This window comes from Malurus melanocephalus, unplaced genomic scaffold, assembly GCF_030028575.1.
Source record: "Malurus melanocephalus ecotype Western Australia unplaced genomic scaffold, MMel_1.1 scaffold_88, whole genome shotgun sequence".
Taxonomy (NCBI): Eukaryota; Metazoa; Chordata; class Aves; order Passeriformes; family Maluridae; genus Malurus; species Malurus melanocephalus.
Genome location: NW_026623320.1, coordinates 1,320,696 through 1,334,936, shown reverse-complemented (window position 1 = coordinate 1,334,936; position 14,241 = coordinate 1,320,696). Strand labels below are relative to the sequence as shown.

Sequence of the window (14,241 nt, the reverse complement as noted above, 5' to 3'; positions counted from 1 at the left end):
CTTTTCGTAATATGAAAGATAATTTGAAAATAGGACTAAGGATTTTAGTAAGTTCTCATAGTTGCCTCCTGAATGTGGTACTGAAAGCACTGAGGCTGTCTGCTGTCAGTTCTAATTGAACTTTTAGAGACTTATTTTTGTTAATGTAACRTCTTTACATTTATGTTCATGTGCTYTACATAGCTTTTTTTCTTGAATGCCTTTGTGTAATGTTTATAATATGTAAGCAATTGCTCTTGGTAAGTGGCTAGCTGTCTTAGACAGTAAAGCTGACTATGTTTGTCTTGCTTACAGGTCGAGAGTGGTCAGACTGGTCCAGTGAATTGCGAATTCCAGGGGATGAGTTGAARTGGAAGTTCATCAGTGATGGCTCTGTGAATGGATGGGGATGGCGATTCACAGTTTACCCTATCATGCCAGCTGCAGGTAAGGTATCACATGCAACACTTTCAGGAGGGTAASAGTAGATTTTATTGTTTGCTTTTACACTGCACTTCCTGCATRGTATTTACATGCCAAAGTTCAATAGTTCATTATTTATGAACTATTTATTATTTATTATTTAGTTCATTCACATTTATACTAAGAAAACGTTTTCATTCATACTTAGAAAACATTTTAATCTAAATCCTGAGAGGTGCACTTGTACATAGAGAAGAAAAAAAACACTTTGTAATCACTTACATCGTAATCAGAGAAGACATGATACTTTTGGGACAGTGTAAAGCTCTTCTTTTTTAAAATGCATCTGTTTTAAAATTAAGTGAATGAAGTCATGAAAGTGCATCTTTCTTCCAATCTCTTCAAAGGGAAGCAGTATATCTAACTCAGATGCAGAATAACACTCAAGAGTTTGGACAACTAAGCCCTGCCTATGTTCTGTTCTTGTTTCAGTCTGAGGACAAACCTTCCCCAGCATTTTTTTTTGTTGTTGCTTTTTGTTTCTTTCAGGCCCTAAAGACCTTCTCTCAGATCGTTGCATTCTCTCGTGTCCCTCAATGGATTTGGTTACATGTTTGTTGGATTTTCGCCTAAATTTTGCTTCCAACAGGAGCATAGTTCCTCGCTTGGCAGCTTCTCTTGCAGCTTGTGCTCAACTGAGTGCCTTAGGTGGGTACAGTATTAAAATAAAGTCTGTTTTTTTTAAGTTATGATGGTTATTTTAAGTAATTATGTTCTTTGTGTGTTTGTTTTCCCTTAGCTGCTGGCCACAGAATGTGGGCCCTGCAGAGACTGCGGAAGCTGCTCACCACRGAGTTTGGCCAGTCCATTAACATCAACCGGATCCTGGGGGATAACGAGGGAGAAACACGAGCTTTGGTAAGAGGGCACTGATGCTCTCCCCTTCACGTTTTTCACCTTAAGGTGTATGTGAAGCATTAAAGTGYTAGCCCTGATGTTTTTTGTGTTAATGACAAAATAGGAAATGGGCACATGAATAGTCTACTTGCATAGGTCTGCAGGTCTGTAAAGGTACTCCAGTTTAGAAAAAAAATGCTAATTCCAAGACTATATAAATGTGCTTTTGGAATGCCAAAGAGTGGTGGGAATAATTTTGTTTTAAGAAGTGGGTGGAAATGGTACTTCATACAGTTAGCTGTAGTTTGGGAAGTTATTTGTGTTTTGTCACAGTCATCTAAATAATGTACTCCCTGTAATGCACAGAGTAAGGCTAACTTTGTAGTTGTGTGGTGTCTCTAGAGTTTCACAGGGAGTGCTTTAGCTGCTTTGGTTAAAGGTCTTCCAGAAGCTCTGCAGCGACAGTTTGACTATGAAGACCCCATTGTGAGAGGAGGCAAGCAATTGCTCCACAGCCCTTTCTTTAAGGTAATGCAGTAAAATCAGTAAAGAACACATTAAAATAATTCTGGGATTTTTTTGAAATGTGCCAAGCTCATGTAGTCCTATATCAAAAACGTTTACTGACAAAATCAGAATACTATTTCTAAAAGGAGAATCAAATATACAAATGAAAAATAGAGTACCTAGCTAGGCAGAGAAACTCAGAAAAACATTTTGTAAGCACACTTTTTGATAAGTGACTTTGAGTTGTCCTRATAGGAATGTTGTATRTTTCTGTTTAGTTAGTTAAGTACTMTGAAGRTTTTATTTACATCCASTTGGAACAAGTAACARTGTCTTAAACRGACTCYCTACTTCAAAGTAAAAATAWGCTGAGGAAGTCTAGAGAAGAGCAAGAAGACCAAAAGGGTGAAAAAGCCCCCTTTATAGCAAAAAAGTGCAATTAAGAGGGTGTACCTATCTTAACACAAAGAAAATCTTCAAAGTTTATAGAAGGAAGAAGTAATCTGTTGTTCACAATATTAATCTGAAACACTGATTTGATATTGAGTCAAATTGAAAATCARTTGAAAATTCAYTGAATTGTAGAAAGGAGACAGTTTRGAAATGGAAGSTAAAAAGTTAAGCACATGGGATTTGATATGGAAAAGTTAGTTAATTTAGGAATGTTTTTTCACAGGGGGGTTATGAAAATTTCTGGATTGAAAGGGGAAATTAGATACCTAATCATGTGAGATAGTGTGCTTACACTTGATGTTACCCCATCAGTGAGGGTAGTGAAGRTGGCTCTTAATGACTTCACGTGTCTTTGAAACCGTGTTCAGGCTCTACTGGCCTATGCACTGTTTATCATTATCAACTGCCTTCTGATTTTTATTGCACATTTTTTATACATCTCTAAAATGTTTTTTTTGATTGTCTGCAGGTGCTTGTGGCTCTGGCTTGTGATCTGGAGTTGGACACCCTCCCTTGCTGTGCGGAGACGCACAAATGGGCGTGGTTCAGGAGGTACTGCATGGCATCCAGGGTTGCTGTGGCTCTTGATAAAAGGACACCATTACCTCGCCTTTTCCTTGATGAGGTACTGCAGAATACCTTTAATGATTAATGGAACATGTAAAAAGATACACTGAGTCTGAATTATTTTATGCCAGCTGTGAAAGGAGTAACTGATAATTTGAATCATGTTSTTTAATGCAAAATATTTCGCAGGTGGCGAAGAAAATCCGAGAATTAATGGCAGATAATGAAAATATGGATGTTCTTCATGAGTGCCATGATGTCTTTAAGAGAGAGCAGGATGAGCAGCTTGTCCAGTGGATGAATAGGTAATTTCTTTCAACTGTTACTGGTTTGGTCTTGTGATGCTTTGTTGCTGTACTGTGATAAATTGTATTTTTTGTGACTTTTAAAAAGCTCTTCTAAGATTTTGTTTGTTTTGCATTTTCTGCAGGCGACCTGATGATTGGACACTTTCAGCTGGAGGCAGTGGAACTATTTATGGTTGGGGCCATAATCACAGAGGACAACTTGGTGGAATTGAAGGAGCCAAAGTCAAAGTCCCAACTCCGTGTGAAGCTCTCGCTACGCTCAGACCAGTGCAGTTGATTGGTGGGGAACAGACTCTGTTTGCAGTGACTGCTGATGGGAARGTAAGGATACTACAAATGAGTGCTTGTCTGATTCCCTTGAAATATTTCACCCTCAGTCAGAATAGGTGTGACTAAATGAAAAATAATGTGCATAGCACAGATTTATTACTACTATTATTAGTAGTAGTAATTTTGCTTTGCTTTTTTTTTTTTTAGAAGAATCTGGACTTTGCCAATTCCACCAGTACTTTCGAGGAATACAGTGTACTATAGCATTAAATGGGTGAAGCAAGACATGTATTTTAGTTCTCAGTTCAGAACTGTGATCAGATTTTGGAAAACAAAGTTRGGTACAAGCAGGATGCTCACAGGATTCCCTAAAACAGGGCTGATTATTTCTCTCCAACAGAAGAGGTGCAATCTGAGATTGTTCACAGCTGGCTAAATATAAGTTAGACATTGCAGGATCTAATTTCCAGGTGCTCAGGTCCTGGGTGAAAAGGAATCTCAATGCAGAAATTTAGTGTAAGGTATAGGAGAAAAAATGAGTTAATGAATTTGAAAAGTTATTTTTATACACATGGCAGCTGTTAAGGACATGATGGAGAATTTTAGCTAGAACTTTATGTAACAGATAGATTCATCTAGTGAGGTACTATAATGATTCCTTGGGGTCAGTATCATCCTTGCTAATCATTCACAGAAGGGTAAAGGGCAGATTAATGGCATTTTTTGACATTATTCTATTGAGAGAAATTATTTTCAGAGAGACAAAAAGAGTGAAAAGCAGTAATTAAAACTTCATTTGTGGCATGGAGGGTTTGTAATGTTGTCAAGCAAAGCTATGGTCTCTCGATAGTTTTACAAAATAAACTTTAGTAAGTCGGTGAGAGTTCTTATTGGCTTGAATATAGCCACATTTTCCCAAAGCTTTTTTGTGAAATATTTCAAAATATTTCTTATTTTCCAAAAGAAGAAACTGTTTTTTTAGACTGTCCTTAAACTGCATTCTGGAATACATACATTAAGAATTCTTCTCTAGAATTCATTTCTAGGGAATGATCTGCATGAGGCAAACAAACTAAATTTTATTCTTTACTTTAAAGCTGTATGCCACTGGATATGGAGCAGGCGGTAGACTTGGAATTGGAGGAACAGAATCAGTTTCTACTCCAACTTTACTGGAATCCATTCAACATGTGTTCATAAAGAAAGTTGCAGTGAACTCGGGAGGAAAGCACTGTTTGGCATTGTCTTTTGAGGGAGAAGTTTATTCTTGGGGGGAAGCAGAAGATGGTAAACTTGGTCATGGAAACCGAAGGCAAGTAACACTTAAATGTTTTTAAAAAACTATTAATGGGTACTTACCAGAGTTGCTATATATTCAAATTGCTGTAAGAGTCCTTGCTGTATGCACAAGTCAGTATAAAGTAGTGATGTGGAAATGGGAGAACCTCAACATATTTTTCAGATAAGCAGTTTATCTGATTTCTGAATTTTATATTGTCTTCTAACATACCTGTGGATGCTAAAGTTCACTGGCTTTGCTTTAGGATTTGTCTTTTTAAGTATGTAGAACTCCAGATACTTTAGGGAGCAAAACTGCTATTGTCCTTCTGACATCCACATGCACTCTTGCTGACATTGAGAAGTTCTATTGTGTTAGAGATGATAATGTTTTGATCCAAATAAGAATACTTAAGTTCATGGGAGCAACATTATATGTTTTATACTAGTTCATTTTATGCTAGGAATTTTGGTAATATGTCTTAAATTTGAGTGATTTTCCAGGATGAATGCTTAGCTTTGACTAGATTTTAGTAAGAGTGGTTTTGAAGTTTCAGTTTACATGTAGTTCTGTAATCTAAGGTATGGTAAAATACTTGTTGCTTTTATAGGCTCTCTCTAGATAATTCTGAACTAAAAATTTTTCTAGTTAAATGAATCTGAATTAATTTTTCTAGTTAAAAAAAAATCTTTAGAAAATTAAACTGGAGCAAAAAGCAAACACTTAGTGATTTTAGACATTCTTGTTCTCATTTTAAAAGCTTCTCTCCATACATTGGTGAATTTGAATGGTCTGTCCTGAGAGTTTTGTCCAATCAGGTGTTTTCATTTCAGCCCCTGTGATCGCCCCCGTGTGATTGAGTCTCTGAGAGGCATTGAGGTGGTGGACATTGCTGCAGGGGGAGCACACAGTGCCTGTATCACAGCTGCAGGGGACCTGTTCACCTGGGGAAAGGGAAGGTATGGACGCCTTGGGCATGGAGATAGTGAGGACCAACTGAAACCTAAACTGGTAAGAAACCTCTGCAGCACTCACCCTACAGTCTTAGTCCAGCCCCTGACTTCTGATTTATAACTTTCTGCATTTCTGCATACAAAGAATGAAAGAGCAAAACAGTGGCATGTGCTTGTGAGGAATGAMCAAGCTGCTGTGATTGAAAGGATTRAATGAAAAAGRAGCTGCAGAACTTTGCTAGTGGCTGCCAAACAGYTTACAAGGAATTTGTTTTAGAGTTTTAAAGGAAACCCCAAAACAAACACCCTACCCCTCAGTAAGTAAATTCCACCCCTTCACAGGAGTAATTAGCAATGAAAGTAACAAATGAGCTCCTTGTCTTCTGGATTTCCTCATTATTTACTTCCTGGGAAATGTAACTGTTTACAGCCACAGCCACTGCTTTTTTTTTTTCTCCTGACATAGCAATGATGCTCTTAATTCTCACRGTTGAATACTGAGATGTTACTGAAGTATATACTAAGTTAGTAAGAATTTAACCAAAATAACTATGAAGTATTTAGTTGCTATTTGCTAAAGAATGTTAGGTAATTTTTGATGAAAAAGATAGATGTTTTCATTTGATTTTTAAGTGGTAAATCTGAGAACTGGGACAGTATGTGAAATAGGAAGGATGAGCACAGTGATAGCTGACAGTTGTAATTCAGACTGTTGCACTCATGTGAGCTAGACTCTTAAGAGATTTTAGTCAGAATAGTGGTATTTAAAAAACAGCCCTTCCTTTCATGTGGWCAAGTGRACTTTCAAGTGAGAGYCCATTTTACTTCCTGCATTCTCTTGTTTAAAATACAGCAAAAGCCACGATTGCATTGGTTGTYTCAAAYTGTTAGTTTGCTGGTTTAGTCATAGCTCTGTGTAAATATTTCTGTTGTTACAAGCATTAACTTTTCCTGGTGTTTTAATTTGTGAGAYGAGGTCTCATGCATCTTAGTCCACTTTGGGACCTTATCACCTGTATCCAGGTGTTCTTGTTGCCCTGCCCTCCCCAAAAAACAAGGCCTGTCCATCTTTCCTTTCCACACCCTTCATGTTCTGTGTGAGTATGAAACTAGATAACCTGCAGATGAACTGAAATATGTAAAGTTTGGTGCTGCTTTGGATTGTGGCACCTTGAATCTATTTCAAATAGTGGCAAGGATGGGAAGGATATATGTGGGTCACCGACCTTTTACTTTGTGATTCCAAATCCCATACTTCATCACTAGATGGCATAGTCTCAAAAGATGTTGACTAAATTCAGATTCTGATGCAAGTGCTCAAAAATTGGAAGCTAGTAAAAGACTATTTGAAAATAAGACTTTTTTTCCCCATTACTGTATTCAGTACAAGCCCAGAGAGCCTGAAATTCAGCCTAATAATTTCAATAGGATATAGTCTTTGATAACCTTAGATGTTTCGTATTAATTGCTTCCCTGACATTGAGGTAAAAAAATTCAACTAGTTCACCGATAAAAAAAAAATCTGTTTTTAAAATATATAGTTKGTTTTCATTTTGCTGGTTTGAAAAGAGCAAAGCTCTTAGAGTTGCCTTTATTTCCTTATTCCTGTGCTGTTTCGGACTTGTAGTTCCAGTTATCACTTCTCAAAGTTGAGTTTGTAACCTTTTTGAAACTAAATGACCGAGTTTTTATGGTGAACAAAAATGGGTGATTTYATTCCAGGTGGAGGCTCTCCAGGGTTACCGTGTGATTGACATAGCCTGTGGCAGCGGAGATGCACAGACCTTGTGCCTCACTGACGATGATACAGTCTGGTCCTGGGGTGATGGAGATTATGGAAAACTTGGGAGAGGAGGCAGYGATGGCTGTAAAGTACCAATGAAGGTATTTCTGTGTAATTTTTTCATTTGTTTAGACACCATGAYGTTGGTGGAGAATGCTGGAGACAGATTTGTCAATATGTGCAAACTTTCACCCATCCTGGAACATCAGGATTGTTCTGATCATTTTTAAGAATGAACTTCATAGGCTACCATAAGAAGTCTTTAAGTTTTATGCTGCTGTTAAAGTTGCACTTGCAGGTTTTTCATTGGAAGACATTGCTGGTTTAAACAATATTTCTCATTTTGATTTTGGTTCCTGTCAAAACATTAGGTTTTGCCAAAAAATCTTCATGTTTCCTTGTGTTACTAAATTTACAGTAGGCAAAAAGTCATTCCAGAAAATTGTATCAATGCAATGAAAAGTAATCTTATTTTATATTAAGCCATTCCTGTGTATGCATAGTTGACTTGGAATTTCTTCACAAGTTACAAATGAAATCCATSTAGACATCAAATTTGAATTCCAGCATTTCTTATGAAGATCAATGCTGCTTGCRTTTGAGAAATGGGTGTCACTGTGCATACCTATGCACAGTGGATTTTAAATCCTAAATTCAGAATCACAATTTATTACTTGGGTGCAGGTACCCCCATTCTATTTCCAAGTGTTTTCAGCATGATGTAATATAATGTGAAAATAAGCTTRTTTATGTTTCATCAATCAGTCCCAGAGGATTGATGGTAAAGCAGCATAAGGTCCTACACAGAATAAAAGGAAGAGTCTGCTGGAGATAGAAATATTTTTATGATGTCAGCAGAAWCACATCCATGTCGTAGAAGCTAAGGATGATTGAGTGTTTGTACACAAAGCCTTATTGTTTCTACTCAAAGCTATTGCAGAGTAACTGTTGGCAAAACACACTAGAGGTGATCTTSAAGTTTGTGRCATTTGAGCTTYCTTTTAGTATTTAAGCWGTAKRTAGTAGAAAGAAGAAATTATTTTAATTCTTCTAAATTATCTACATAAACATTTTAATTTGTAAATATACATATAGACRTACACTGGCATGTTATATTTTACTTAAGACACTTCAGTCTACAGTCTCATTTGATTTTCATTTGATATTGTTTTTCTAGATTGATTCCCTCACAGGCCTTGGAGTGGTTAAAGTAGAATGTGGATCACAATTTTCTGTGGCCCTTACCAAATCTGGAGCAGTATATACATGGTAAGTATTCTGTATTAGTTATTTTGGCTGTGTTAGATGCCACCTTGCCTGTAACAGGTATCAGTGTCACACTTCCTTCACTGTTTTGATCTTCTCTTCCAAAGTTTTTTGAGTTCCTGTTTCTTGATTAGTAATAAAATGTACAACTTTGGGGAATGTTTTCTAGTGTCGTGAATGAAAAATCAAAGTATTTTGTCTTGGAAACCTAAGCACAGGGTTATCATTCAGGACATTGACCCCTGCAAGATACAGAACTTCCAAGGAGGTTGGTAGAATTATAAGCATGAAGTTTTATTCAGGGAAGGTGATAGCATAAATAACATTCTCATATATTATCAAAATTGCACCTAGCTTGTGGTGTCTGTAGTCTGGGAATTTGATTTTAGAATTCATTGTTTTAATCTTMCTTACACCATTCCAAATTTTATCATTTGAACTACTAGACTGAAGTGTTGGCAAAATGCCTTCCCAACTTCCCTCAGCTACCTTGTTTGTATGAYATTAGGTATCCTTAAACTGTATGAACTTCCAGTCTCTGAGATCCGTAAATATACTGGTTTTGCAGATAGGTGAATACTTCTAATACTTGACTCCTTTAAGAGTTAAAAAAGGACCACCCCCTGGAAAACTGGTAAAAGGAACTACACACATTAAGTAGGAAACGCGGATTGAAGATGTAAGAATCTGTATTGAGTCAGCACAATCGCATCCATACAAACTAGGGGTGATTAATGTTGAATGTTTGGAGAATATTTTGGTGTTTTACTTTATAAGTACATCTACAATATGAGACATTGCCTGCTATGACATTCTCTCCACAGTTCAAACACAGTTTTGAAATGTTTTACCTTCTCTGTGCAGGGGCAAGGGAGATTATCATCGCTTAGGCCATGGATCTGATGACCATGTTAGAAGACCACGACAAGTGCAGGGACTGCAAGGAAAGAAAGTTATTGCAATTGCCACGGGGTCTTTGCACTGTGTTTGCTGCACTGAAGATGGTATAAAAATGAAATAATTTCCTTAGTTCTTAGTACTGAATTTGAAAAAATTGAAACTTAGTCTTTTAGTCAACTGTTGGAAGGTTCTTCTTGCTAAAAACACTGGTTCTCTGTGTGAACAGACATTCTTTGTTTGCAGATGTTGCATATTTCTTGAGCAACAAGCATGGCATTGATTTAAAGTGATCGCATAAAACTAAATTATTGAAAACTAAAGAATTCAAGTTGCGTAAGCACTGATGATCAAATTATAGACCTCTGAAGGTAATTAAAAGATGGTCAAGCAGGARCATTCAATGGATTTTGCTTTTTTTTTGCAGGTTCTTTTGAGTTTGTTGAAGTGTTTAACTTGCTAAATGAAACACTGAACAAACAATATTGCTTTTTACATAGCAGGTTGAGGTAGTGAATATTCTTTGCAGCAGACTCACTCCCACAATTAACRAGTCTGCACAATAACTGAGTATTTTATAGGTGCTAGTGAAATACAGATGCAAATACAGAATGTGAGTAATGAATATAGCTGCAGAAAATGAATGCTCAGGAACAAGGTTGTTAYTTTAAAAGTATTTCCCAATTACCTTGCAACAGCAAGCACCTATTTTAATATCTTGTCTAGTAATACAGTTAATTRTAGGATTTTTGTCTCATACAAAATATTAGGCCTTTTAAATTTTTCTTTTTTTTTAATATTGGCTTTGCTTTTGCTGTGAAACTATCAAATATAGGCTGATCCTAATGTTGTGCTACTCTTCCGCTTAACCATCTCCTTCTATCCTGGAACAGAACCATTTAGTTCTACAAACTGTGAAGGAAGAAATTAATCTTATTCTAGCTGCTCTATAGACACTGTGGAACTAATGGTGTCAGCCAAGACTTATCTGCACTAGATAGTGGATTTCAGGATGGCYGTCAGTCCTAGAAATCTTGTTTACAGCCCAAGGCACCTCATCTGGTCAAATAATTGCTATTTAAAGAAAAAAGGCAAAAAACTTGTGTGCTAGTTTCAGGATAATAAATTATTTTTATTGGTTTAGGGGAAGTGTATACATGGGGAGATAATGATGAAGGGCAGCTTGGAGATGGAACCACTAATGCCATCCAAAGACCACGCCTGGTTGCAGCACTTCAGGGTAAAAAGATCAACAGAGTAGCCTGTGGCTCAGCACATACTTTAGCTTGGTCAACCAGTAAACCTGCTAATGCTGGCAAGCTCCCTACACAGGTAATATTTTTGGCTTATTGAATTCAGGTTATAAACATACTTAGTGTGCTTATTGCTGACCTTTCAGCAGACGYATTTCCTTTCCAAATCCCCGCATAAGCTCAGTGTGTTTGGTTTGATTTCAAGTTTGAGCCAGTTACTTTGTTTTACTTCTGTATTTCCAAAGGGTTCCATTTTTCTGAGCTGAAAAATCCTCTTCATTCAGTTTTTAATCCAAATGTGGAACAGTAACTCAGTTKGAAAACTGGCAGGAATTTAATTCTGTTCTGCCTTGCAGCTATGAAAATGTTATGCTTTCCAAGGGAGTTTTTCGTTGCTTGCTTTTTATTGTGTTTTGAATATTCTGTATTTCAGCTGTGCCTGGATGTAGTGATGACAAGATGTAATATGTGTTTATGGATAAATTGTAAAATATGGAATGGCACTTGTATTCTGGCCATCATACAATACTTAGTCAAGTTTAGATGGCTACTGTTAGTATCTTTCATAAACAACTGAACTCCATGTATGAAGTTTTGACAGTGAATAAGCAAATATCTGAATCTCTAATACAAGTTTACCTACAAATCTAAAGGTTGTTGTTCTTTTGAATAAAGTATATAATAATTCTAAGCTACATTTGGATATCATTGCYTTATCACAGGTTCCTATGGAGTACAATCATCTGCAGGAAATTCCCATCATTTCACTAAGAAACAGGCTTCTGCTCCTGCATCACATTTCAGAACTCTTYTGTCCTTGCATTCCAATGTTTGATCTTGAAGGAAGACTTGATGAAACTGGCCAAGGACCCTCAGTTGGGTTTGACACRTTACGGGGAATACTGATATCACAGGGAAAGGTAATTTATCAGAACATTTCTAAGGGAGAGATTTGTAACTAATGGAGAAGTACTGTTAAAGTTGTTTCTGAAGATGAAAGAGCTRTATATCTCAATTTGTTGTGTAAGTTATATATCAGATAGTTGCATTCTGATGATGCAAACTTTTTTTTTTTGTTCTCTGTTTTTCTCAGTTGTTGTCATAGTGCTTTTGTGTGTTGACCTCGAAAATAACTTATGCTGTAAATCTTCAATTTCTAGTATAGCTGAATTTTTATAGAGTATTTAGTAGATGATATCCTGGAAAAATATAAGATACCAGACAATGACCAATTCATACCTATCTGCATTTCAGTTATTAAGGTCAGATGATATACTAATGGATGCAAAGCTTGTGCAGGTACAAACCTATTTTAGACTGAGCTAAAAGTGAAAATAGAGTATCTAGGAGTTCAATCTCAASTGGTAAAGAAAGGAGATTTTTATAGTTATTAGGTAAAGTCAGTCATGAGAAAATGTAGATAATTGTAGCGCTTCAAAACTGCAACACTTACCCAAAACTTCACATATGACAAGCCATAAAAACATGATTTGCCTTCAGTATAATCATCAGTTTTGGGTCTGAATTTTCTCACTGTCATAGTAATTTGTCTAACTGAAAAAGGAAACATTATACAAACAGACAAAATCTGCTGGAAGATATCTTGGAAAACAGAATTGGTTAAGTTTCCCCCTGCAGTGCTGCTCTGTGTCCTTAAATAAGACATATGGCCTGTAACTGGACTTCTTATTATCTGTTGTCTCAGGGTCTCTTTCTTTGGACTCCAGTAAAATTGTGTAGTAGAACAATCAAGTTGTGTACATACTTCGCAGACCAAGAGAAATCATCAAAATATAAAGTAGAAAGGAAATCCTTGCTGTTTATTTGTTAATGCTTTTAATTGTGAGTCCGTATGTGGATAATGTTACATACAAGGATGTGCGTGGAGAAGGCACGTTTAATCTAATTTACTTGAGTCTGCACAATGGTTATGGAAACAGGCATGAGATAAAATGGGATATCAAGCATAAATACATCAGCAGCATTCACAAAGCATCAGAGGTTGTGATGCCATATTCATATCTAGGCATTTAAGTCWGGCTCACCTTCAGAGATTCTAAAGACTTAAAAATCTTAATCTTGTTTGAAATGGACTATAAAATTATATCTAAATATTTATATTCAAGTATCCAGGAAATCCAATATTCAAGTATCRAGGAAACCTCAGRTACTTGAATTTGCATGAAAAGGGTTTTTTGTTAAATTTTYATTTGTTGTTTATTTATTGTTTTCCATAGAAAGAAATCATCTTTGGCTTTTTTGATTGCCATTTTCTGATGTAAATTATTCTCTAGATACTTACATTTTTCTGGTATCAGCTAATTTATACTTGTACTGAGTAATATGTTGGTTGCTTAATAATGGTATCTGAATGCAGTGCAACGGTTCAAGCCATGATTTTCAATGATACAGATGGGACTTTATTCTTTACTTTTTTAGTATCCCCCCTGTTTCAGRCATGAATCACATTAGCACAAATAGCATGATCCTTGACTAACATCTCGCACCTTCATATTCTGTTGCTTTTTTATTTCCTGGTTTGAACTATGTGCTTATCTGCAAAATATGTTCAGGGCTCTTACTTGATTTAAGAATTGCCATTATCTGGATTTCTTTAGGAGGCAGCTTTCAGAAAAGTTGTGCAAGCAACCATGGTGAGAGATCGTCAGCACGGGCCAGTGGTGGAGCTCAACAGGATACAGGTACCCTAAAATGARGTTCTGTTTTGCTCTCTGTACGCTTAGCCCACAGTGCTGTGTTGTCAAAGCCCTTTCTTTGTTTCAGCTGCTTGGGATCTAAGTGAAATTTTATCAAAAAATCAAACAGTAAAGAAGTGAATGCAGTTAGGGCTGCTTATATTCTTTTCAAAGTGTTTTTATCCATGCTGTAGTTATTTGGGAGAGGGTGACACTTGTTCAAACATTAAGTGAATGATCTGGACTCTTAATGAACAAAGTATGTCTTGCTTGACAAAGGACTGCTTTTTCAAAACTCACTACATTAGATAGTTTAAGAGAGTAGTGATTCTGATGCCTTTTCTTCCTTTCCAAATGTTCAGCTGAATTGTTTGTCTGTTGCCTTCACAACAAACATGAAGAGCAAAAAAAAAAAAAAAGGAAAGAAAGCTCTTGAATATAACTAAAATTCAGGCTGATAAATTCTTGTSCTTTGCGGGCCATCACATGCAGTCATATTGAATGCAGAAGTCTTTGATACAAAAAGGCTTTTTTCTTTATCATTGATGTTAGAAAATGTAATGTTGTGCCTTAGGCCAGTCACGTCTTTTTTCCGTAGATACTTTTGTAACATAGAATAGTAAAACATTGTTTCATTTAAATTCACTGCAGCCTGATCCTGGAGTCCTTATTCAATTCTTTCCTGTTGTGCTGCGTTCTTTCTTTTGGTG

The 14,241-nt window shown here is 36.4% G+C and overlaps 1 protein-coding gene across 3 annotated transcripts in view; it reads left to right on the top strand.

Annotated features, from left to right (window-relative positions):
* HERC2 (HECT and RLD domain containing E3 ubiquitin protein ligase 2) overlaps nt 1–14,241 on the top strand; it is a 102,603-nt gene that overhangs the window by 78,815 nt on the left and 9,547 nt on the right. For all 3 annotated transcript variants that reach the window (XM_057368094.1, XM_057368095.1, XM_057368093.1), the window contains exons 72-86: nt 295–426; nt 952–1,110; nt 1,202–1,320; nt 1,702–1,827; nt 2,729–2,884; nt 3,016–3,131; nt 3,257–3,455; nt 4,502–4,716; nt 5,517–5,694; nt 7,359–7,520; nt 8,597–8,688; nt 9,550–9,689; nt 10,727–10,914; nt 11,558–11,755; nt 13,454–13,537. In XM_057368094.1, the coding sequence (XP_057224077.1) occupies nt 295–426; nt 952–1,110; nt 1,202–1,320; nt 1,702–1,827; nt 2,729–2,884; nt 3,016–3,131; nt 3,257–3,455; nt 4,502–4,716; nt 5,517–5,694; nt 7,359–7,520; nt 8,597–8,688; nt 9,550–9,689; nt 10,727–10,914; nt 11,558–11,755; nt 13,454–13,537 (2,264 nt within the window). The remainder of the gene's footprint in view (nt 1–294; nt 427–951; nt 1,111–1,201; nt 1,321–1,701; nt 1,828–2,728; nt 2,885–3,015; nt 3,132–3,256; nt 3,456–4,501; nt 4,717–5,516; nt 5,695–7,358; nt 7,521–8,596; nt 8,689–9,549; nt 9,690–10,726; nt 10,915–11,557; nt 11,756–13,453; nt 13,538–14,241) is intronic.